Source organism: Narcine bancroftii, chromosome 2 (assembly GCF_036971445.1).
Source record: "Narcine bancroftii isolate sNarBan1 chromosome 2, sNarBan1.hap1, whole genome shotgun sequence".
Classification (NCBI taxonomy): domain Eukaryota; kingdom Metazoa; phylum Chordata; class Chondrichthyes; order Torpediniformes; family Narcinidae; genus Narcine; species Narcine bancroftii.
The window spans coordinates 369,389,983-369,416,976 of NC_091470.1; the positions used below are offsets into that span (position 1 = coordinate 369,389,983).

At 44.4% G+C, this 26,994-nt stretch overlaps 1 protein-coding gene across 6 annotated transcripts in view; it reads right to left on the reverse strand.

Moving 5' to 3' along the window:
• Nucleotides 1–26,994, reverse strand: part of LOC138755852 (transcription initiation factor TFIID subunit 4-like) — a 161,503-nt gene that overhangs the window by 72,454 nt on the left and 62,055 nt on the right. For all 6 annotated transcript variants that reach the window (XR_011352589.1, XM_069922576.1, XM_069922577.1 and 3 more), the window contains 2 exons: nt 17,407–17,576; nt 3,756–3,886 (listed from right to left, as the gene is read on the reverse strand). Coding sequence is in view for 5 of the 6 variants with exons in the window: in XM_069922576.1 (XP_069778677.1) it covers nt 3,756–3,886; nt 17,407–17,576 (301 nt within the window). In the remaining variant the exon portion in view is untranslated. The remainder of the gene's footprint in view (nt 1–3,755; nt 3,887–17,406; nt 17,577–26,994) is intronic.

Below are 26,994 nucleotides of genomic sequence, written 5' to 3' on the forward strand. Positions count from 1 at the left end.
TGTACTCCTGATGCCTCAACACGAAATACCGGAAAGAAGCCCATCAGGCACTGAGGTTTCAACAGGAGCGTCCTGGCTGCCTGCAAAACTGTGTGGTTCAGTTGCTGAGGAGTATGGGATCGGGGGCCAATCCACAGGATCATAAAAGAGGCAGAGAGGATTACCCTCCCCCATCGATGGGATTTACCGGGGTTGTAGTTTAAAGAGGGCTCACAAAATCAGGGAGGAGCCCTTCCACCCCACATGCGACATCTTCCCTCTACTCTGGTTGGAAAAGAAATACAGCAGTATCTGAGCTACCATCACCAGGTCAAGGAACAGCTTATTCCCACACGCAGTGAGAACGCTGAATGACTGTTAAAACAACTTTCTGTGTGTCTATTTATTAATAATATTCATTTCCATATACATAGATATGTAGAGTGTTTATGCATCTTTATCTGGATGTGTGTCATGTCTGCACGCTTTGCACTGTGGACCAACTCTGCTTCATTGGATGAACTGGTACAGTTGGATGACAAATAAACTTGAACTTGGGAGATAAAACTGAGAAACTTGGAGGGGGAATCTCCACAGGAAGCCCAGTCCATAAGACCCCAAGCCATAGGAGCAGAAATGGGCCATGCAGCCCATTGTGTCGCCCCCGCCATTTCATCTTGAGCTGATCCATTTTCCCAAAGCCCCACTGGTCGGCCTTCACCCCATAATCTTTGATGCTCTGGCTAATCAAGAACCTGTCAATCTCTGCCTTAAATACACCCAACAACTTAGCCTCCACAACCGCCTGTGGCAACCAATTCCAGAAATTCAACACCTGGCTGAAGCAATTCCTCCGCATTTTCTGTTCCAAATGGACAGCTTTCAATCCTGAAGTTGTCTTCTTGCACTAGACTCTCCCACCATGGAAAGCCACCTTTCTACATTAACTCTGTCCACAGCTTTCAACATTTGAAATGTTTCAATGAGATTCCCACCCCCCCCCTCTATTCTTCTTCCCTTATGGCAAGATTGTGCCAAGGTCCCAGTTTACTGTTTCATAAACAAAAGATGTTCCATGTTACATTTTCTACATTTAAATTTAGACTTGCACCATAGTAACATGCCCTTTTGGCCCACGAGCCTGTGCCGCCCACTTAACCTACAACCCCGGTACGCTTTGAAACGTGGCAGAAAACCAGAGTCCCTAGGGAAAACTCATGCAGACATGGGGAGAACATGCAAACTCCTTACAGACAGCACTGGATTCGAACTGTGGCTGTAACACTGTGTCACCCAAAACTGAATTGGAGGGTCAACTAATGCATCCTGTCCAAGCTAACTTCAAGCTGCAATAATTTTTCATTTCAGCTACCAATGAACCACAGCTAGGAACCTTGTACCAAAACCCCTAGCTTCCCAAATCCCAATCTGCATTTCCAAACTTTTGGCAGCTATGCTTTCCGCTACCTGCACCTCAAACTCCAGAAATATTCTCTGCAGCTGCTTACTGACTCCTCTCAAAGAGGTCTCTTGGGAAAATCACTGCCCCCAACCACCCAGACACACTTTAAGCTCCTGCTTTTTTTTTAATTTAAAAGGTTAATGATGTGCAAAATACAACAATGTAAATCAGTGCAGCCTTTCCGACAGTGCCCACCTCATAACATGCAGTAGTCTTTACAAACTGCAGACATGCTTTCTGAGGGTAGACCTGTTAGTGGTTTATAAAATTATGGGGGGGGGGGGGGGGGGGGATGGCTCAGGTCGGGTACACCAGTGGTTCGCAACCTTTCTCTTTGAGCTCACATCCCACTTCGTAATTGTCCACACATCTCCATTAAACTCTTCCCACCCCCTGCAATTTAAACATGTCCTCTGGTATGTGACATTTTTAGCTGAGAAAAAAGATTCTGTCTACCCCACTGGTTCTCAACCTTTTTCTTTCCACTCACATCCCACTTTAAGTAATCCATATGCCATCGGTGCTCTGTGGGAAGGGAAGGTTCAGAATCACTGCTCTAGGCCCAATTGTTACTGAAATATTTGGCTTGAGAAAAATTGTTATCGACCCATTTCCTTTGGAGTTATGAAACCATGCACATAACGAGTCAATGAGGTACGATTAAAACAGTATTTTCAAACTTTTCCTTCCCACCCACATCCCACCTTAAAACAACCCCTTACTAATCACAGAGCACCGATGGCAGAGGGATTACTTAAAGTGGGATGTGAGTGGAAAGAAAAAGGTTGAAAACCAGTGGGGTAGACAGAATCTTTTTTCTCAGCTAAAAATGTCACATACCAGAGGACATGTTTAAATTGCAGGGGGTGGGAAGAGTTTAATGGAGATGTGTGGACAATTACGAGTGGTTCTGGTTGCCAGAACTTGTGGTGGAAGCAAATGCTGTAGAATTACTAAGAGGCATCAAGATAGAGCCATAGAACACTACAGTTCTTTGGCCCATCTGGTCTGTGCTGAACTATTTATCTGCCTAATCCCAATGATCTGTGTCCAGACCGCATCCCTCCTTACCTCTCCGATCCATGTACCTGTCCAAATTTTTCTTAAATGTCAAAATCGAGCCCACCTTCACCACTTCAGTTGGCAGCTTGTTTCACCCTCCCACCACACTCTGTATGAAAAGTTTCCCCTCATGTTCCCTTTAAACATTTCTCCTTTCACCCTTAACCCCTGTCCTCTAATTTTTTTAATCTCTTAACCTCAGTGGAAAATGCCTGCTTGCATTTACTCCGTCTATGCCCCTCATAATTTTGTATGCAGGGATGAGACAGACAAGGATGACGTGCAAGCAGAGTTTTAGTCTAATTTCTGTATCACGTTTACCGGAAATTGTGGGCTGCAGGGTCCATTCCCGTGCTGTATTGCTCTATGTTCTAACACAAGAGCCCTTTCAAGAGGAAAAAGAGCAGTTTGTTGAGTACTCTAGCTTAAGTACATAAATTCACATGCAAAAAACCACACTGGAATAACAAATCCAGAAGGCAAAGATCACTGATGGCTGCAAACCATTCTGAGAAGGATGCACGAGCCCAAAAGCTACTTAAATTATGTACATTTTAGACCTGACCATTCCAATCTCTTTTCATTTTACTTTTATATCAGCTGCAAATCTCATGGGTTTCTATCATGAACATTCTTTAAGAAGAGCTCGGGCCCTAAACATTGGCTGTCTTTACCTCCAACGGAGACCAGCTGAGCTCCTCCAGCACTTTTGTCTTTTTATACAATCACGGTGCCTGCAGACTTTAAACCAGCCATTCTCAACAGGGCCACAGCACATTTAAGTAAAAGACGCTTTTTCTTTGCGCCTCACATAACATAAATACCTTTTATATTTTCTTATGAAGTCAGTAGAAGAATGGAAGAAGTTTGGGCGGCCCGGTTAGTGAAACGCCATTACAGCACCAGCGCACGAGACCAGGGTTCAAATCCCGCATTGTCTGTAATGAGTTTGCACATTCTCCTGGTGTCTGCGAGGGTTTTCCCTGGGGGCCTTGGTTTCCTCCCACCATTCAAAAAAATTGTACTGAGGTTGTAGGTTAATAGGGCGTAAATTGGACAGCACAGGCTTGTGGTCAAAAGGGCTTGTTACTGTGCTTTATGTCTAAATATTTAAACCGAAGCTTGACTGCTTCAGAGGGAAGGGGGCTCATAAACTTTGACAGACTCCTGGGGGCGGGGGGCATAACCGAGAAAAGGTTGCTCTAATCAAATCGTACTAATTATTTGCCTTCATGAAATTTGCTTTACAAACCTTGTACACCTTCATACGATGTTGTGCAATCAGAGTGAGCCTTTCCACCAGTTCGCGTAGATGCTCTTGCGTTGCTTGAGATATGATGTTCAGCGTGTCGGAATTGACCTGCGTCACACAGTGCTTCATACCTGCAGAGGAGAGGCAATGACTCATTTATCACTCAAACTGCACAACCCAATCGCCTCCCATCCCTGGAGCTCAATGCAAGTCACATCTTCCAGCCGAGTGGTGCACCTTAACATTTTTGGCTCATTTGCTTGCCCTTCGGCCACACATTTAGAATTCTGTTAGGCGGGGCTTCCTTCATTGGCCTCAACAAGGACAACAGAGCTGGAGCTTTTCTCCTTGGAGCAAAGAAGGATGAGAGCTGACTTGGAGGACTATGAGACGTATAGGTAGGGTGGACAGCAAGCACCTTTTTTCCTGGCACGACACTAGCAAATACCAGAGGAAATCTGTACAAGAGGAGGGAAGTTCAGGGGAGACATCAGTGATATATATATATATTTTTTTTTTAAATTACACAGAGTAGTAGGTCCCTGGAATATTTTGCTAAGGGTGGTGAAGGCTGGTACAATGGGATATTTTAAAGATTCTTAGACAGGTACATGGATGGAAGAAAAATAGAGGGGTACAAGTTCAAGGAGGGAAGGTTTGGAGTGTTGAAGGACCAGTAGTATGCAGTAATGTTCTATCTTTTACATAGGAAGTAGGAACAGGAGTAGGCCAAAAATGGTCCATCGAGCCTGCTCCGCCATTCAATACGATCATGGCTGATCTAATTTATGACCTAACTCCACCTACCTGCCTTCTCCCCATATCGCCCAATTCCTCTTTTATCACTGACTCACGTCAAATTCAGGCCCAAATCCAAGATGATAGGACATGAACATGCCTGCTATGTTGCTCAGGTTGAATTGTTTTTGATGGAGTTTTAACAGCCACTCAAGTCCAGAATGATTCTACAAGTGCCTGCACCTCCAACAAGGTTCCAAGTACAACATCAACTTAGATTTACTGCCTTTAACACATGTGAAAGGTCCCATCAGGAACAGTGATATGAAAAATGTGGCACTGCTCTAATTGAATATCAGGAGATAGGACTGAGAGGTAGGTCAGATATTAAGTCATTGTTGTTTATTTTAAGGTTACGAGAAGCAAGTGTTTAAAAATTTCAGGAGGGAGACTCAAGTAAAACATGCCACTATAACTGAGATAACTTATCCTATCATTTCTACAACTGTCTGAGACAAGCAGAGGATGGGGACTTTTTAATGTTACAACTCCAAATCCGAGCTGGCCACAAGCACCAGCTGATGGGCACACATTTTACTCTGAGGGCCTCAGTACTGAGATCACAGAAAGGCAAGTTGGAAATCACAGGCAACAAGGCAAGGGCAGGAAGCACACCGACCATTAATTCAGTCATAACTTTTACACTACCTTGCCACTCATCAGAAATGCATGTAAATTATAAAGCACAACAGCTAAAATGTAATTTGAGATAATTAAAGCCTTCAAAGGAGGTTCACCAGGATGATTCCGGGAATGAAAGGGTTATTATTATGAGTGTTTGACAGCTCTTGTCTGGTTTAGGAGACCGAGGGGAGGGGGAAATGGCATTGAAACATTTCAGAGGTTGAAAGGCATCCACAGAGTAGATGTAGGAAGGTTGTTTCTCAAGGCAGGAGAGTCTAGGACAAGAGGGCACATCAGGAATGAAGGGTGTCTGTTTAGAACAGAGATGCAGAGGAATTTCTTTAGACAGAAGGGGGGTGAATGCATGGAATTTATTGCCACAGGCAGTTGTGGAGGCCAGGTCATTGGGTGTATTTAAGGCAAAGATTGATAGGTTTTGATTAGCCAGGGCATCATAAGTTATGGGGAGGAGGCCGGACAGTGAGGCTGAGTGGGAAAATGGATCAGCTCATGATTAAATGGCAGGGCAGACTCGATGGGCTGAATAGCCTATTTTTGCTCCTATGTCTTATTTATGCGGTAACACATTTAAATATATTACTGTGATAAAATACAAGGATGAAAGGATATACAAATATAAGGATATTAAATTTGTGCAATTCATTACTATCAACCTTGATCCTTTGAAACATGTTGTTAAGATGCCCATAAAATAAACGCCGCTGCAAAAGTGCTAATTAAAAGGGGGAGGGGAGGGGTCGATGGAGAGAATCAGGAGCCTAGGGCTCAGCAGGTAGCCAATTAAATGTGGGGAGGATCAGGGAGCAAAGGGGATCCTGACTGGATAAATGACCACAAATGGAGCAAAGGTAGGAACTTTGAAAGTCACAAACTTTAATAACGGCATCTGAGCTTCTATTTCTCTTGTGGCTCGGGCGGCAGTGTTGCTCAGATGGAGGGACGATACCCCACCTACTCATGCTTAATGGATACATGACGTCATGTCATGTTTAAACTCAGAGAAGACGCTCAATTTACAATTTAAATTCAAATTTTCAAACACAGTGGGATCCTTTTTGAATTACTTTCATAATCTTTGATTTGTTATGAAGGTAGAAGTGTTGACTAATGAGGTAATTTATCAATCTGATGAGAATTCTGTCTTCTCTTTTTGCCCGAACACCTTTCTTGGTCGTGGATTTAGATTTTCCTTTTTTGATATATATCTAATATCAATAGAATATAATGTTTGATTAAAATGTGGGATACCTTGGATGAAATTATATGACTTAAATGTAATGCATCTTTTTGACTTTTAACATATATCTGTATGTATTAACATATATCAATACTAATAAAAATATTGAAAAGAGACAGTCACAAACAGTTCAAAGCTGAAAATGTGTGAATGGAGGTCAGAAATCCAGAACAGGTAAGGTCCAACGACTTACGACAATGAGATGAGCAGATCTTAAATGCTTTTATTTTGCATCAGGAGATAGACACAGAGTCTATAAAAGTGAGACAAAACAACAGCGAGGTCATAGAGCCTCTACATCAGGGGTTCCCAACCTGGGGTCCATGTACCCCCAGTGGTACATTTGTACTTTTCGGGGGTACATTGGATCTGAGAGAATAACCACTACTGTACAATACACGGTGTTGTAATCTGCAGTCAGATTGCACAATGTCGTGTTTTTTTTTATCCTTAATTTTTAGGGGTACACGGGAACCTATAAAAATGCCCAAGAGGTACAGAAGATCAAAAAGGTTGGGAACCCCTGCTCTACAGATGACAGAAAATGCATTTGGTATCTTGAAGTAAATACAGGTGGATAAATCCCCGAGGCCTGCAAAGATATTCCCTCTGACCTGGAGGGAAAATAATGTAGAAATTACAGCAGCTCCAGTAGAGATATTTAAAACAGCCTTTGCTGCTGGAGGTGGGGATCGGGGGGTGGGAGGGAAGAAGAGGAGAGGATGTTATATTTTTCTATTCACTTGGGATTGGTATGGAGAGTGGAAAGCAGAATGTTCCAAGGAAGCAGGATCCCCCCCACCACATATTCTTATTCCTATCTGCCGAGTTCAAGCACGTTTGTGCATTACAACTTGGATTGGGCATTGGGTTTGCAGGAGAAGCCGGAGAGCGGCAGAACATGATTGCCTCTCTAACTGGAGGCCTGTGACTCGTGGGGATCATTGCTGTTTGACGTCTAAATCAGCAATCTGGATGACAATGTGGTAAACTGGATCACCACATGGTACAAAGATTGAGAGTGTAATGGACAGCGAGGAAAGCTTTCAAAGCTTACAGCTGGGTCAGGACTGTTGTGTGTTGTTTTGGTCACCTAACTGCAGAGAAGATATCAAAATGGGGGTGGTACCAGAGCTGCTGCAGTGACATCGCCAGCTGCGGACCCAGGAGAGCAAGGCGTTGAGGCACAGTGCTGCTCGGCAGGGTCCTACTGAATGGTTGTGACACTGAAGGCTCCGTTCAGGCTTTAAACATCCTGTCAGAGTAGCTGACTGTCTTTTTTTTAAGCATCCTTTAACCACTGAGGTTTGTGCTGAGATGGCGACACCTATGCTGGGTAGCGAACTATGAGGGGTTGCAGACTCCGTGGGAAGCAGCAGACCCATTCAGGGCACCAGTAACAGGCCGCCCTCCCCCCGTTGAGATGATCTTACACAAAGGTCAGCAGACTAGCAAGGCACTCAGTGGTTGAAGGACCCACTCAGGCTGTGTGAGACTTGTGGTCAAAGGACTCGCACAAGGGTGCGGATTGCTGGAGACTGGTTCATGGGAACTAGGTACGGAACTGGGATTCTTTAAAAATTTTTTAAAAGAGACATACAGCACAGTAACAGCCATTTCAGCCCATGATTCTGCGCTTCCCAATTTACCCTCGGTACGTTTTGAACAGTGGGAGGAAACTGGAGCCCCTGGGGGAAAACCCAAGCAGACACGGGGAGAACGTACAAATTCCTTACAGACAGGGCGGGTTTCGAACCCCAGTCCCAGTTGCTGGCACTGTAAAGGTGTTGCACTAACCGCTACGCCAACCAAGCTGCCCATTCGAGAAAGGCAACAAGGGCTCCCAAAGGGCTTCAGGTGCTGAAAACTTCCAGATCGCATCAGAGGTTTGGATTTGGAACTCTGGTTAACAACGGGAGTCTGTGTGGCTGCAGAGCACTGGAAGTGAATTCACAGACACTCAGCGTCTCTTAAGGGACTCTCTTTTGCTTCTCCTTCTCTTATTATTGGGGGTGCTGGGTAATGCTACTGGCGAGTGTTTGCCTTCAGGGCAGGGAAACGTTGACGTATATTGTGTATATTATATTTTTAGTATTATTATTTGACAATACAAAGGAACCTTGAAGATTGAAAGAGTGCAGTGGAGATTTACAAGGATGTTGCCAGGACTTGAGAAACCGAATTCAAGCTTTACCAAGAAGGTTGAACAGGTTAGGACTTTCTTCCCTGGAACTTCTGAGAATTGATAGAGACATGAAAAATTATGAGGGGTATAGATAAGGTTTTTTTTTTCATTGAGGTTGGGTGAGACAAGAATGAGAGGCCACAGAATAAGAGTGAAAGGTGAAAGAGAGAGCACAACAGCCCAGCATAGTCCCTTCTGTCCTTGATGCTGTGCCGGCCTATATATTCCTACCAAAAAAATGTTTGACCTTCAGGGGGAACTTCTTCATTCCGATGGGAAGTGAAGTGCCCGCAGAAATGGAGGTTACAGGTTTGATTTCAATATTCAAGATAAATTTGAATAGGTTCATAGACGGGCAGAATAGTACAGGCCCTTCAGCCCTCGATGTTGTGCCAACCCATATATTCCTTCCTAAAAAAAGTACTAAACCCTCCCTACCCACAATTCTCTATTTTTCTTTCATCCAAGTGAAGGAAATGGTCTGGGTCCAGGTCAGTGGACTAGATGGGCCAAAGGGCCCATTTCCATGCTGTAATTTTCCATGGTTCTGCTCAATCAAAATGGGAATAAATGTTACTGCCCCTTGTAAGGTTGAAGAGCAAAACTGCACGTTATACACGAGTCTTTTGCACAGAGCTGAAGCTATCCCTCACAACTTGACCTTGTGCATGAACCACTCACTACCAACATTCAACCTAAGCAAAATTCACAAGAACCTGGAGATCATCAGAATTGGCCCACAAAGCTGAACGTGAGGGTTGGCAGAAAGAAAAGCAAATACCATGCACAAAACACAAGAAGCCTGCAAATTTGAGAAGGTGATGAGGTCAAGAAGGTCTCCCGAAGGGCCTCGGGCGCTGAAGGCTCCCTCGTTGTGACGGTGGTTTGGATCTGGAGCTCAGGTGGCAGGTGGATTTAACAAGAGTCTGTGGGGCTACAGAGGCTGAGAGAGCGCTGGAGGCGAATCCACGGACACTCAGTAACTTTGAAGAGACTCTCTTTTGCTTCTCTTTCTCTCTTAACTGTAAGGGGAGCCAGGCGACACTAATGACAACTCTGTCTGCCTTGCGGCAGGCGGCAGGCGGCAGGCAATTTCTGTACTATTTCAAGACAATAATGGAATCTTGAAACTTGCAAACCAATATTTTCAGAAGTCTTAAACAGGGGAGTAATGAAACAGTAAATAACTGAGCCCTGGAAGGGGTTAAGGGACATCTTGGTGTACAAGTGCATTGCTCCACGTGCAAGCGAAGGCAGCATTTTGCATGCTTGCATTCCTTGGTCAGGGCATTGAGTCCAGGAGCTGGGAGGGACATTGTGTTAATGCTGTACACGACATTGGTGAGACCACACTTGGTGTATTGTGTTTAGTTCTGGTCACCTAACTACAGGAAGGATGTCATTATGTTAGAAGATTCACAAGGATGTTACCAGGACTGGAATGCTTGAGTTGCAAGAATCTTTTTCCCAGGATAGGGCAGTATCAAACTAGAGGCCCCAAGTGTAAGCAGAGAGCAAAAATTTTTTTTAAAATGAACTGACTTGTTGCCCACATTTTGGTCATACCTTGATTAAGGGATCAAACCTGAAACGCTTGTTATGTATGTTTACCTTTGCTAATATAAAGGACACTGTTTGACCTGCTGAGTTTCTCCAGCAGTTTTTTTTTAATTTCAGGCATGGTGTCTGGAAACTTTCATGTTTTACTTCTAACCATTGCAAAACTCTGTAAAATCTCTTTGAGGGATGGCCACCTTGAAGAAGTTCGCCTTTGCTCTCCAAAGGGAGTTCTGTGGGATTCTCTCTCACTGGTCCCCATTGGTAATCACTGCGGGTCTCACGCTCTACGACCGTGCCTTCACCCAGACTCGTTTGCACAATCACATTGCCTTCCTCATACCCTGATGAGGGGCTCAAGCATCTTTATCTTTGCTGTATAAAGGACGCTGTTTGATCTGCCGAGTTTCTCCAGCATCGTGTTTTTACTTCAACCACGGTGTCTGCAGACTTTTGTGTTATACTGGTATAGAGAGACTGTTCACGACACAGACAGAAGGGAGTCATAGAGGGAGGAAGGGCAACTCGTTAATCCAGCACCTCAGGCAATTGGCTGTTTCTCTAATCTCCAGGAACTTGCTCAGGGAAAAAAAAAGATCAAGCTACAATCATAAAGAAAAAAAAAGCCACAGAATATACCAGAAGCAATCAGACTTCTTTTCTGTTAACTTTTACAGCTGCATTTGGCAAAGTTAAAAAAATGAGCACATTTAATGACCTTCCAAATTTGAAAAAAGGCAAATCAAATTCAGATGAAGGATTAATTTAACTTTTGATGAGAAATGTCCTTCAAAATGACCCACTTTTCTTTTGCATTCAGAAAAAAAAGCAACCCAAACTGAGCAATTTACAGGGAAAACTGCAGGCCAGATTACTACAGGAGGCAATTGCTGGGGTATCGGCAATGATCTTTGTGTCCTTCCTGGCCACAGGGGAGCGAGCTATCAGGGGATTGGAGAATGGCAAATGAAGTCCACTTGTTTAAAAAAAGGATAACAGGGAAGATCCTGGGAATTACAGCAAGTGGACAACTATTGAAAAGGATTCTTAGTGACAGAATTTATGAGCATCTATGAAGTATAGTTTTCTCAGGGATGGTCAGAATACTTGCAAAGGGGCAGGTCGTGATTCAAGGGCTCAATTGAGGTCTTGAAGCACCAAGAAAATAAACTGATGATGGTGTGGGTGGAAGATATGGATTTTATTAAGACATTTCACAAGGTGGATTCGGGGAGGGGGGGGGAGGGGTGGGTGGTGAAACACAAAAGTCTGCAGATGCTATGATGGTAGTAAAAAATGCACAGAAATGTTGGAGGAACCCAGCCGGTCTTGCAGCGTCCATAGAAGATCAAAAATATATTCATGACTTTTCGGACCCGAGACCCTCAAGGAATAACAAAGAACAGGAAGGCATGGGGTCCATGAAAGTTTGGTTGTGTGGATTCAGAATGGTCTTGCCTGGAGAAAGCAGAGGGTAGTAGAAGATGGAACATATTCTGCCTGGAGGTCAGTGAATAGTGGAGTTCCACATGGATCTGTCTGGGACCCCTGTTCTTGATGATTTTTATAAATGACCTGGACGAGAAAGTAGATGCAGAGGTCAATGTTTGCAGGTGACACAAAGGTTGGAGGTGTTGTGGATAGTCTCTAGAAGTCGTCACGTGTTACAAAAGGATGTAGATGGGATGCAGAGATGGCCAGAGAAGTGAGGTCGCTGGTGACCCAGATTGGAGCAATGACTGGAAAAGAGGTCTCTGAAGGCCTTCACAACTTGCAAAATTCAATTGGGGCTCTGACAAATAGTGCTGAGGTCCTGAAAGGCAAGATGGAGGACATCCAAGATAGACAAGAAAGACTGTAAAACGCAACCGATACATGGGTCGTTGGAAAAAAAACAGCTGATAGATGAGTTAGACTATCTGGAAAAATCAACGCAATAACATTAGACTACAGGGCCTGAAAGAGGGGGAGGAAGGGAAGGACTCTGTGGAGTTCTTTGAACATTGAATTCCCGAAGTGTTGGGAAGGGATTGATTTAGAGCGCCCCCAACCATAGAGAGTGCCCATCTGTCATTCAGCCCCGTCCCACCCCAAGTCAACGCCCGAGGCCAGTTCTGATCTGGTTTGTTAGTAGCCGGGACCGGGAAACATTGCTAAGGGCAGCAATGACCCGATCAAGGGAGTCAGAAGGACCGGTGGAATTCCAGGGAGGGGAAGACTAATGTTCTTCCCTGAACCGAGTCCTGCGCTGCTAAAACAACGAAAAGAAATTCAACCAGGTCAAGAAAATACAGAGTTAAAAAAGTAGAGTATGCAATGGTGTACCCGGCCACCCTAAAAATCCTGCTACTGGGAGGGAAGAGGAAACATTTTAAGGAGGCAAAGGGTGCAATGTTATGCACCCAGGAATTACCAGGAAATGTGTAAGCCTGCAAGAATACAGGCTGAATCAAACCCCTGAAGGAACCATGGGTGGAATCCATGAGATGCTATGGAACAAAGGGGAGCCATTAGAGAATTATTGATTCATGAAAACAATCAAGACAATTGAGGCTATTGTTGTACATGGTTGCAGGGGTTCAGATAAAGTTTTATAATAATCGGAGGGAATGCAAAGCTATTTTTTTTTAAATGTATAAACGGGGAAAATAATGGGAGCTCAAGGCAGAAGAGGTTACTCAAGGCTGCAGCGCAGACCAGGCAAGAGAGATGATGGCACACGAGGAGAAGGTGGTGCAGGAGCAGAGAGGAGAGGTGCCAAAACAGAGGACGGGAATATTTTGAATGTTTCACTTGTTATGTTTGGAATTCTTTAACCAGGGAAGTGGGTGAGGCTGCCTCATTAAACATATTTAAAATTCGGTTAGATAAATTTTTACATGATAGAGGAATTAGGGGATATGGGGAGAAGGCAGGTAGGTGGAATTAGGTCCTAAATTAGATCAGCCATGATCGTATTGAATGGCGGAGCAGGCTCGATGGGCCATTTTTGGCCTACTCCTGTTCCTACTTCCTATGTTAACTTTGATATATTGGGTTTTTTAATTTTATTTTATCTAGGTTTGTCTATGGGGATGTGGGGGTGGATTTAGTCTTTTTCATGTTTATTTTATTCTACTTTTTCCCTTTGCGGCTGGTATGAATGTCGGCATGGCGAGACCATAAATGACAGAAAGGTGTGAGGAAGGTGCTATTCAAGACAAACAAATGGTGATGCTCTGAAGGTGAAAAGATAAGATATGGAAACAAAAACGAATAATACTATCAAATTTATTAGTATCAATGTGAATGGTTTAAATAATCCCATAAAGAGGAAGTGGGTCCTGGCTCCCCTTAAAAAATTGAGAGCAGATATAATGTTCTTACAGGAAATGCACTTAACGAAAAAGGAACATGGTAAACTTAAAAGGGACTGAATGGGGCAGATTTCTCTTCCACCTTCAGCTCGGAGGTTTGGGGGGGTGGGGGGGGGTAGCTATTTTAACACACAATGGGTGGTAAGTGGTGGAGCTACAAACACGGCTGGGAGATTTGCAATGGTACACTGCCAGTTATATTTGGAACCATGGACTCTGCTAAATCTCTATGCAAAATGCTTTTCCAAGGGCTGCAGAGGGAGATCTAAATTTTTGTATGGATCCTATTCTAGATTAGACAACAAAGACATTGACAAGATCCAAGACAGCAAAAACCACTCTGGTCTTTATGAAAGAATTAAATTTGATAGATATATGGAGGCAGAGGAACCCGCAGGCTAGGGATTACTCCTTTTACTCAAAGCCCCATGACTCTCATAACAAAATTGATTATTTTCTAATGTCTGCCCAGTTGGAAAGCAGAGTGCTCGAGTCGAAATATTTAGCAAGGCCTTGCAAATAACAATGCCTGAAAAACATTAAGGTGACGCCTTAATGCTACACTGTTGAAAAACCCAGACTTTTATGGGGCCAAATTGCTCTGTTTTGTGAAACAAATTGCCCCTCAACTAATAATATTTTTTAAAATCTGGGGCACACTAAAGGCCAATCTACGGGGGAAAATAATTTTGTACACCAAAAGTATTAAAAAAAAAACACGACTGAGGTAGAAACATTGGAACAGGAGATCACAAAATTGGAAAAAGAATATCAAAACCTGGGATCAAATGAGAAATATCGGGAATTGGGGAAAAAGAAACTTAAATACAACATTCTGCAAACATACAGAGTGGAAAAAAACGCTCTTGCAATCCAAGCAAAGATATTATTAACTAGGCGAAAAAAATCACAAAATTTTGGCATGGCAACTGAGAGCAGAGGACACTTCAAGGACGAATAATGCGGTTCAGTTGGGGTCAGGCTTGGTAACATACAATCCAATAGAAATAAATGACACCTTTAAACCTTATTATGAGAAATTGTATAAATCTGAGACACCAAGTGACACAAATAAAATTGAGCAGTTCTTGGCAGGGGTTGTGTTGCCCAGATTGGCCCAAGAGAACCGGATGCCTCATTCTCCATTGAGGAAATCGAACGGGCCTTGGGTACGTTACAAACAAACAAGTCTCCAGGAGGGAACAGCTTCCCCCATAAGTTTTATAAAGAATTCAAAGACCTATTGACACTGTTATTAATGGGGGTAGTGAACCAGGCTGCGGAGATGAAGATTTTCTTGGAATCTTTATCAATAGCTATTATTAGTGGTGGATACCCAAAAAGAACAGGGACTTGTTCAAGCCATCCTCATACAGACCCATCTCACGATTAAATACAGATAACAAAATAATAGCTAAGGCACTGGCCAACAGGCTGGATTGGTACCTTCCCAAGTTGACAGATCTAGATCTTCGGTTTTATCAGAAAGAGGCACTTTGCTAACAACTTGAGCAGACTATCTAACATTATATATTTGGCACAGGCAAAACATGATGCAGAAAAGGCCTTTGTTTGGCTAGAATGGCCTTTTTTATTTAAAGTTTTGGAAAAATTTGGAATGCTACAAACGTTTATTAATTGAATTAAAACACTATATGACAAATCACGGGCAAAAGCCAGTACGAATGGACAAGCATCACCAACATTCCCCCTCTGTAGGTCCAGCAGGCAGGGCTGTTCCTCCTAGTAATTGAACCACTGGCAGAGGGCATCAGGAAAGATCCAGTAATAAAGGGATTCAAAGTGGGTCAGTGCGAGCACAAGATAAATCTAATGGTAGATAACGTGTCATTGTACCTAATGGACTTGGCCAGGTCTTTGCCAAAGTTGTTCACCACAATGAAGGACGATGGTACAATATCGGGCTACAAAGCCAACATAGAAAAAAAGCAATATCACGCTACTAAATAAATTTAACCATGAAGAATACCAAAGAAACAGCAATTTCAGTTGACATGAAGGAGCTGAGAAATAGCTTGGAATCAAGATTGTTAGTAAGCAGGAAAATTTAAATAAACTCAACTACACCCCCCACCCCCACAACGGAGAAGACTGAAGGTGACTTAATGAGATGGAGGGATCTGCCCATCACCTTTATAGGAAGGGTTAACTGCATAAAGATGAAGGTGATGCCGGGACTCCAATATCTCTTCCAGTCTTTGCCAATTCCATTGCCACAATCTTTTTTTATGGCATTGAATGATAGCATAAGGAAATTCATTTGGAATGGGAAAGTACCTAGATTAGCCTTGAAAAAAACTGACATAGGACTAGAGCTTGGTGGCGGGGGGGGGGGGGGTTGGTGGTGTTGAGGGGGCAAAGGTTGCCTGATTTTAAGAAATATTATCTTGCAGCTCAGTTGAAGTTCCTTGCATCCTTCTTGAGGGGGAACCACCCACTTGGGTGCAAATGGGATTGGATGCAATGGGGGAAGAGGAGAGCGAAGGATTTCATATACAAATGGGTCGCCAAATTAATAGCAAAAAAAAATTAATAACCCCATATTGAAACATCTGATTCAAATCTGGCACGAGATCAATGAATGTATTGGAAAGTAAGTGGAAATATTGCCTAAGGCACCCATGACTCAAAATGAATCGATGCCCATGAACATGAGCAATAAAATCCTGGAGAGTTGGCATCAGCAGGGAATCCGACATATTGAGGACGGTTACAAGGGGAGACAGCTTATGTCCTTCGAACAGTGAAAGGGTAAATACGATTTGTCTTATGGGACACTGTTTCCTCCAGTTAAGATCATTTCTAAGGGACAGGTGGGGCCCTACAATGACCCCACCCACACCTAGTGAGGTTGAAGGGTTGCTTCGACTGGAAAATGTTCCCAAATTTATATGAAAAATGTACTCAATACTCCAAGGTGGCAACAGAAACCAGAGAAGTCGATGTTAATGACATCTGGTTGGAGGGTGTCTAGATAGAAATCGAGTTGTAGTTCCTCCAATTTACAGGTGGTCTCAGTCTGGCAGTGCCAAGACCGTGGACGGACATGTCGAAAAGGGAGCAGGGTGGGGAACTGAAATGGGTGGCCACTGGGAGATCCATGCTATTGCGGCGGACAAGGCTGAGGCGCTCAGCAATCTCTCCAGTCTGCATCCAGTCCAAATATTTACAAGAATGAGACCAGAACAAAAGAGATTAGGCTCACTAGTCCCAGAGGCACTTCTGTAATCACCGAATAGCTCAGCTACTTGCTAACATGGTCTATAAAGAGTAGCAGCTAATTTGTCTACTGCAATCCTCCTCAAACTGCAAAACAATACTGACCAGTAAAAACAATGCTGGAGAAACTCAGCAGGTCCAACAGCAGATTTTATGCAGCGTAAATTAAAGATACATAACTAATGTTTCGGGCATGAGTCCTTCATCAAGGTTTGAGCAAAATGCAAGCAGGTGTCTAAATAAAATGGGGGAGGGGAGATGGTTCTGTGAATGAAAAAGGAAAGGGGTGGAAAGAAGACAAAGGGATGGGGAAGAGAGGGAGAACAGAGTGTGGGCCAGCAGAAACTGGATCCGTGACCAGATCACCATACAGGGTTTTGATGGTGGGGGGATAAATATTGATTATGACCCAAAGATAAACTCCAACTTCTTTCAATTCACACAACTCTGTGCCACACTAATTTGCAGAGATCTAGCCTTGACAAGGCAAGCTTGTTGGACCTACCTCCTTCCCAGTGGAGTCAAGCCAACTGAGCTGACACTGCTCATCTCTGACTCTACCAACAATTTTTTTTTTAAACCAACTATTCCTTAAAAAAAATTACACTTTGCACACTGGAACTTCATACCTACCAATTTCTAAAATTTTTTTCTGCAGGGGTACAGAGAAGAGGAATGTTTCTTCTTTATAAGAGCGGATTACAGCACCCACCAACTCCGAATTTGTAGCAAGGATGCGGGCATTCTCTTCATTGATGTTGACCCCAGCCATGGAGGCCACATCATTGATATCGTCCTCCTCCCTGGAGAATCAGAATAACCATTTAGTCATGTAGGGGGAAAACACCAATTATTTGTTGTGCACGCAGAAGAAAGCGGAACAATTTTGAATTCAAGTAAAACACAAAAGTTTGCACCGTGGTTGAAGTAAAAACTCAATGCTGGGGAAGCTCAGCAGGTCGAACAGTGTCCTTGACATACCAAAGATAAAGATACATAACAGACATTTCGGGCTTGAGCAAAATGTAGGCAGGATCCCGAACAAAATAGTTGGAGGGGTAGGGGGAGGAGCATGGTTCTAAAGGCAGGAGGCCATTGGTGGCTAAGGGAGAGAGGGCACAACAGCAAGCAGGGGAAGAGGGATGGCTCTGTAAATGGAGAAGAAAGGGGTGGAGAGCTGGAGGAAATAAAAGAGGGGGAAGGGAAAGGAGTGGAGGGAGAAATGAAACGAGGCGAGCAGAAACCAGAGAAGTCGTTATTAATGCCACCCAGTTAGAAAGAGCCCAAAAGAAAAATCAAGTGTTGCTCCTCCAATTTATGGGCGGTCTTGGTGGAATAGGACACGAGGCCATGGAATTTTGACTTCTATTGTGAACACAATTATAAAGGTGAAATCCAGAAATAGGCTAATAAGCCCATTTGGTCGGTGCTGGGGCTTATATAGTCAAGTCTCCTCCCGAATCTTGTTCTACTCGGGCTACCACACAGACCCATGTCCACTGCCTTGGAAAAGCTGCCAATACATGAAGAGACTCGCCCCACCACAGCCGCTCTAGTCACCCCACCACCCCCGTCAGGATGATTCACAAGCGTGAGTCATGCACCACCAGACTCAAGGACTGTTTCTTTTCCATCAGCGAACTCTTGAATGAACCCTAAAATAGGAAAATTATGTTGCCTTTACCCCATACCAAGCAATCTGCATTCCTGTACTATTGTACTGTGCCTTGCTTGCGGTACTACACACGGGATGTCCATTGGTCTCCTCACTAAACAACCTCTATCACATGTGACAAATTTGAAGAGTTTCTTCATCTACCCCAGTCTCATAGTGGATGCGCAACTGGAGGCCTGGACCAGCCATTCTCAACTTTTCTTTTGGCTTAGGACTCTGCTCAGTTTATGGGCCCCCTTCCTTGTAAATCAGTTAAGTTTAGTTGGTTTCTACTGTGCTTCTCTCCCACCAACTACATAGAACATAGCCAGGTGCTCTCCGAATTCATCCATTAACCTACAGCACAGTACAGGCCGTTCAACCCTTGAGCTTTTAAAAAAAAAAAGTATATAAAATATAGAAATTATTTTCTGATTTTATGCCCCCCCCCTCCACCCCGAGAATGGCTGGCTTGGATTATTGATACTAGTGAAAATGCCCCAACGGCCAAAATGAGATTGAAACAAGTAGATCTGGGTGACACGGTTGGCGCAATGCTCTTACAGCCCCAATAACCCAGGTTCGAATCTGGAGCTGTAGGGAGTTGGTACCTTCACCCAGCGTCCGCATGGGTATCCTCCAATTCTTTAAAAATGTACGGTAACTGTAGGTTAATGGGTGTATTCGGAGAGCACCTGGCTCATGGGCTGGAAGGATCTGTTACTGTGTTGCATGTCTAAATTAACTGCAAAAATGAAACTTGAACAAGTAGATCTGGAATAAAAACGGGTGTTAATAATGATTTAAAAAATTTAATAAAACACAAGATCATCTGGGGATGGTTAACCCTTCAGTGAAGGAAGTTTTTAGGCTCTATATTTCAATAACGATGAAATGATGTTGAAGAGGGTTCAGCGCTGTCTGTAAAGAGTTTGTATGTTCTCCCCGTGTCTGCATGGGTCTTCTCCTATCCTTCTGGGGTGTAGATTAATGGTGTGTAAATTGGGTGGTATGGACCAGTAGGGCCAAATTGACCTGTTAACAATGCTGCATGTCTAAATTTTAAAATTAATAATAATTAAAGGAGATTCACTAGAATGATTCTAAGAATGAAAGGGTTATAGAAGAATGAGATTGGATCCCATTGAAACATTTCAAATGTTGAAAGGCGTGGACAGAGTAGATTGGTTGTTTCCCATGGCGGGAGAGTCAAGGACTTCAGGAATAAACACGAATTCAGGATTAAACATCTGCTTAGAACAGAGATGCAGAGGAATTTCTTCAGCCAAAGGGTGGTGAATCTGCAGAATTTATTGCCACAGGCAGTGTGGAGGCCAGGTCATTTGGTGTATTTAAGGCAGAGATTGATACGATTCTTGATTAGCGAAGGTATCAAAAGTTATGAGGAGAAGAGGCGCTGAGTGAGAAAATGGATTAGTTCACGATTGAATGGCGGGGCAGACCTGATGGGCTGAATAGCCTATTTCTGCTCCATTGTCTTATAGTCTTAAATCTACCATTCTCTAGTCATGCAATGCCAGCTCATCATTATGGTCAACTCTGAAGTGCTCTCTGAAGTGACCCCAGCAAGGGGACACGGAGCAGAAGGGTTGGACGATAAATACCAATGATATCCACACACTAATTGAAAACCAGCTTCCTTTTTGAAGTAACCTGGATACTTGCAACAACCAGAGGTAACAGGGTTCTCATCTTCACACCAAGACAGATCTCATCACTTCTCTTTTGAAGAGTAGCCATCTTGTAACTAGGGTGTACGTCAGCCATTCTCAATGGGATCCCATACAGCCTCCCTGGGAACCACTGCACATTTAATGGGTTGGGGGGGGCATGAACTGAAATCAAAATATTGTTTCTATATACATTTTTAAATTAAATTTAAATGTAGACATACAGCAAAGTAACAGGCCATTTTGGTCTACATCTAATTATCCTACATCCACTGGTATATTTCGAATGGTGGGAGGACATTACCCCTCCATAAATCTTCGTCCGCGAAGCCAAGCCAAAGAAGAAGAGGGAGGAAACCTAAGCCCCCGAGGGAAACTCACACAGACATGGGGAAAATGTACAAACTTCTTACAGACGGTGCCGAATTTGATCGTGGTCACGATGGCTGGCGCTGAGCTAACCGCTACACCAACCATGCCGCTTCTGTGGAGGGAAGTATGGAAAAAAACAACTAAACACTGACTGCTTCACAGGGAAGGGAGCCCATAAACATTGAGCAGAATCTGAACAGGCCGCAGCCAAAAAAAAAGGCCAAGAATGGCTGGTCGGCATCGATCTTTTAAAGCAGGGGTTCCCAACCTTTTTGTTCCTCTGTACCCCTTGGCCATTTTTATAGGTTCCTGTGTACCCCTAAAAGTTAAGGATTAAAAAAAGCACGACATTGTGCAATCTGATTGCAGATTACAACACCATGTATTGTACAGTAGTGGTTATTCTCTCAGACCCAATGTACCCCCAAAAAGTGCAAATGTATCCCAGGTTGGGAACCCCTGTTTTAAAGGATGCCATGACGAAAAGTTCAGGCCCGAAACGTTGGTAATATAGCTTTACCTTCTACTGATGCTGCGAGACCAGCTGGTTCCTCCAGCATTTGTGTGTTTTTACTACAGTCACAGCATCTGCAGACTTTTGTGTTTCACTACATAGATTTTTGCTTCTTCCCAAGAGGAAATATTTTACCACACCCTAATCATTAAACAAAACTCCAGCTAATTAGCACTGATATACACATTCATAGTCATCGCTGGCAAAACAAGGGCATCCCAAAGTAAGTATGGTTCATTGGAAGCCAATTAGCACAAACCCATTGATTTAAGTAATGTTGGTCAAAGGCCAAATTTTGACAAGGACAATTCATGGAAGTCTCTTTGGCCCAACTCATTCACGTTGGGCTAGTTCCACTTGCCTGCATTTGGTTCACATCCTTCGAAGCCCTTCCTTTCTGAACATTGGTCCAATCTACCTTCTGAATGTCAGAATTGTGTCCGCTTCGAGTTTCCCCTGGTAGCTCGTTTTGGATATGCAAAAGAGTTGCCGCACTCCTCGCTAACCTCTGCCTTGGTCTAGAATTCTCCGTCAGTTAAAATGACTCATCATTCACTTTATCCACAACCCTCACAATGTTTATAAACTTCGATAAAAGGAGACACCCCTTGGCTTTATAAATTTTATTTATAATTTCGCAATAACGAGGGTGTCAGTGTGCGAGCAGCAGCTAGAGCAATGCTATTACAATGGCAGCGACCCAGGGTTCAAATCCACCAATGCCCGCAATGAGTTTGTATGTTCTCCCCGTGTGCTCTGGTTTCCCCCCACCTTTCAAAAGTGTACGGTGTTTGTTGGTGCATTTGGGCAGCGGGGTGGGGGGGGGGGGTGCAAGGGACTGATACCACATCATCAATTAATCGACCAACCCCATACAACTTTGGAACATGGGAGGAAACCGAAGCATCCAGAGGAAACACTCACGGGACACGAAGAAATCGCGCAGAGAGACAGACACTGGGGCTATAAAAGTATTACACTGACCGCTACATTAACTGGGCCACCCCGGAACCATCACTTTCCCTCATAACTAGGTTTGAAAGTTGTATTGAACCAGTCTAGAATTAATAACTTCATGTTTTAGATGCATTAACCAGTACGCACCAAGGCACTGGATCAAATTCCAGGAACAGTGGAGCTCAGAATGGCACGCTCCTGATCCTATCGTTCCCCTTCCTCTGCCAGCCCGCAGAAATCAGGAGGTCCAAAGCCACGTCTTGCTGAAGGCAGACTCATTTCGGAGCATGCAAACTCTGCTCATTATCAAGCACAATATTCAAAGTAGACAATCTCACTATTCTAAGTGGACCGACAGAAGAATTTGAAGCCTCAAAACAATTCTGATGTCAGCTGCAAATTTACCAATCAAGTGCATAGCCATCCAAATCGTTAATATGGATAAACAGTGGACCTAGTACCAATCCCTGAAGCACCCCTCAGGATGGCTATGCACTTGATTGGTAGGCAGTCTGTGGCAGCTCTGAGAAAGCTGCCCAATTATATCCTCAAACTCGCTCACTTCCAGTAGCCCAGGAAACAACCGTCCTTCAGAATCCTTTGAAGATTATTGAATGTTTTTCCTCATGTTCTCGTTGAAAACCTGAGCGCAGTTGGTGCCAAGAACAGGCTTTCCCTGTGGCTCTGAAGAAGCCAATAACATTGGTTCTCAAAGTCTAATTGGCCCATTTTACTGCTGGAATAATGTTCAAAAATCTTCACTTTACTTGCACTGCAGGCTGTGGTGCCCCTTACTGGATTATTAGGGTAAAACATTGCTTGTCAGCTGGAGCTACTGATTTTAGACGCACAGCACCGGTAGCAGGCCATTTCGGCCCACCAGTCCGTGCAGCCTTATTACACCCTCAGTATGTTTCGAATAGTGGGAGAAAAACAAACATGCACGCAGACATGGAAAGAATGTACAAACTCCTTACAGACAGCGTGTGATTCGAACCCCAGTCCCAATCACTGGAGCTGGAAAAGCCATTGCGCTAACTGTGATGCCAACCGTGCCGCCATTTATTGCACGGATGTCCAGAAAAAACTCCGGTATCCAGAAACCAAGTAAACGACAGCCTCAAACAATTGGCAAAAAAATAATTTAAATATAACATAATAGATAACAAAATACATAATCTTAAAATTGTAAAAGTCAATATTCTCTGAGGATGGGAGAAAATATTCAGCCAGCAGACTGCCCTGGTCGTGCTTTGCTCATAGAGGCTATTTGAATAAAGTTGTGTTTGAATAAAATGGTGTCGCCACAGGATGAAGAGCAGGTTGATGCCGCTCGCTTTTGGGCATCTTATCCCTGCTTAGTGAGAGTCGCTCTGGTCAGAGACTTTATATCTGCGAACTTGGTTGGGGGTGGGCGCTCATTATCTATGTTATTGTTAGTCTTTCGGGCGACTCCACGGAGGGGGGAGGATCCTGCAGATGCAGCTCCTCCGTGGAGGCGTGGCAGCTGTTCTCGAATTTGGTGGTGCGAGTCTTCTGGCCACTACACCTCTTTCCTGATGGCAGCAGCGAGAATAGAGCATGTGCTGGGTGGTGGGGGTCCTTGATGATCGCTGGTGCTCTCCGATGGCAATGTTCCCTGTAGATGTTCTCGATGGTGGGGAGGGTTTTGACTGTGATGTCTTGGGGTGTGTCCACTACCTTTTTGCAGGTCTTTCCACACAGGGGTATTGGTGTCGCCGTACCAGACTGCAATGCAGCTGGTCAGCAGACTTTCCACCACACCTCTGTCATGCTAAACCTTGATCCAATTTTCTACCCTGCACCTAGTCACTTTTTTTGTTCCCCCAGAGAATTGAATGTCAAAACATAGCATGAAGAAAATAATCAATTCATATTATTCCCCAGTTTGGTCAATGAGCATTGATCTGCACCTTGCATTCATCGACCTTTTGTCAATGGACAAAGGTTTAACTTTGAATTTACGATTCCCTTCATGACTTTGAATCTGCTAACTACACCTTTCCAGAGTCTTGCCTTCATGATGTAATCATATGTCTTAGCTTTCCTTCCTACTGAAACACCTGGTTCTTTTTAGATCAGTCCTTTCTGTAACTTTGGCAAAGAGATGACATCCTTCAGAAAGGGATGGCACCCAAGAGGCACAACCAGTGATTTATTCATGTTTACCATAGGTTAAAGTTGTGTTTGAATAAAATGGTGTCGCCACAGGACGAAGAGCAGGTTGATGCCGCTCGCTTTTGGGCATCTTATCCCTGCTTAGTGAGAGTCGCTCTGGTCAGAGACTTTATATCTGCGAACTTGGTTGGGGGTGGGGGTGCTCATTATCTATGTTATTGTTAGTCTTTCGGGCGACTCCATGGAGGGGGAAGGAACCTGCAGATGCAGCTCCAATCAGAATTTATTGTCATGAACATGTCACAAAATTCTGTTTTGTGGCAACATTACAGACGCAAATATTCCAACAAATGTTTAAAAAAAATAAATTTACATAAAAAGAAAGTAAAGTAGTGTTTATGGTTCTTTGTTCAGAAATCTGATGGCTGAGAGATAACATCTCCTGCACCTCTTTCCTAATGGTAGCAGTGTGACTGTGACCTGGGTGGTGAGGATCCTTGTGGAGAGAGGTTGCTTGCTTAAGACAAAACCTCCTGGAGACATGATGGAGTGAAGATGATGGGGCAGGCCGAGTTCACAACTCTAGTCTTTTCCTGTCCTGTACCAGACGACGCAACCAGTCAGAATGCTCTCCACCTGTAGAAATTTGCAAACGCTTTTGGTGATTTACCATATTGCCACAAACTCCTAACAAAATACAGTTGCTGGCGAGCCTTCTTTATGATTTCATCGACATGGAGGCCCTAGGTCAGACCTACAGAGATGCTGATACCCAGGAATTTGACGTTCACAAATGCTTTATAGTCAGCCATATATAGTGCTTCTCCAAATGTGGAGAGCATTTTGCACGCTTAACATTTTACTTTACAATATTAGATGCATTTATAATTATAATTTCATAGTCTGATAGCAAAATTGCAACCAGATGGTCATAAACAGGGCCTTCAATCCAAGTCAACATCAACTATGCCAACCCTCTAATCCAATATTAGTCTCTTTTTTAAAAAATGTCTGACTATATTCTCATTTGCTCCCCAAACACTGCAGAACCCACAGAGTACCCAGGCAGCCTTCTCCCACCTGAGCCCCGACCCCCTACCCACCGGAGCTCCTGAAGCCTTGACTGCCAACTCCAGCACTGGACCTGCAGAAGTTGATGCTGGAGCCACCCTCACTGACTCGCACCACGTGGCTCCTGGCGCAGACTGTTATCAGAGACCTGACCTTGCTATTGGATCCCACTCACATCCTCCTCACCACCCCTCCCCACTCCACCTCCCCCCAACCCTCAACCCTCTTCCCTTCCCCCCTCTCTCGAGCTACCCCTTGCGCTCTGACCTCCCCTACCCCTCCTCCACTCCTCTAACATCCCAATCCCGTCTTCCTCCTTCCAACCTCTCCCACCTCCATCTTCGGACCTCCCCAACCCTTCCTTTCCCCAAAAACCTCCACAACTCCAATCCCCATGCTAACCCCTGCTTGTTTTTACCATCCCCTTTGACCTTTCCCTCTTGAGACAGAACGGGCAGTCCTCAGTAGAGTCCTCGCCTTCCTTGTCATCTGCCCACATCTCAACGAGATCCTCGCACACCACGATAGCAAACTCTTCTTTCACCACCTCTGCCTCCAGGGCCACTTCCATGGCCGCAACTCTCCGCCCCACACCGAGACCCTTTCTTCCACTTCAAGCCGTCGTCTTCCTCCTCCTGGACACCTCTTCCTGGCCAGCTGCCCACTCTGGACCTTTTTATTTCCAGCTGTCACTGAGACATCAATCGTCTTAACTTTACCAAGACCCTCTCGCATTTCAAACTCACCTCCTCAGCATGCTCTGCCTTCTGTTCTCTCCGCAACAATCCAAACCTCACCATCAAACCCGCAGACAAGGGTGGTGCAGTCAGTGGCGCACTGACCTCTACCTCGCCAAGGCCAGTCAACAGTGGTCAGACACCTCCTACTATGAACCCCTCCCACTGGACCCCACCATCACACATCAAGCCACCATCTCCAAAACCATCTCTAAACTTGGATTGGTCACATCCCCTCCACGGCCACCAACCTCATTCTCTCCCACCCCCGCACTGCCCATTTCTACTTCCTATGCAAGATGTACAAACCCAGCCATCCAGGTAGATCCATTGTTTCTGCCTGCTCCTGCCCCACCAAACTAGTTTCCTCCTACCTTGACTGTCTCTTCTCCCTGGTCCAATCCCTCCCCGTGACACCTCATACACTCTCCATCACTTCAAATTCCCTAAACTTCACGATGGATGTCCAATCCCTTTATACCTCCATCCCCCACACAGAAGATCTGAAAGCACCTCGCTTCTTCCAGGACCACAGACCTGACCAGTCGCCCTCTACCACCACCTTCCCCCGCCTGGTGGAACTTGTCCTCACTCTAAATAACTTCTCCTTTAACTCATTCCACTTCCTCCAAATTAAAGGAGTAGCCATTGGTCCCTGCATGGGTCCCAGCTATGCCTGCCTGTTTGTGGGCGTTGTGGAGCAATCCACACTGCAAGCCTACACAGGCAAGACCCCTCAACTCTTCCTCTGGTAAATTGGTGAGTACATCGGGGCTGCCTCATGCACCTGTGACGAGCTTGTCAACTTCATCCATTTTGCATCCAACTTCCACCCTGATCTCAAACTCACCTGGCCCATCCCTGACAACACTCTCCCTTTCCTTGATCTCTCTGTCTCCATCTTCCAGTCCAGATCTTCCAAAATGTCTGCCTTCTTCCACAAATGTGGCTTCCCCTCCACTACCGTCAACTCAGCCCTCGCCCGCATCTCCTCCATCTCCCTGGCCCCCTCTGCTCCCAGATGCAACCAACAGAGAATACCCCTCATCCTCACCTACTACCCCACCAGCTTCCACATCCAACACA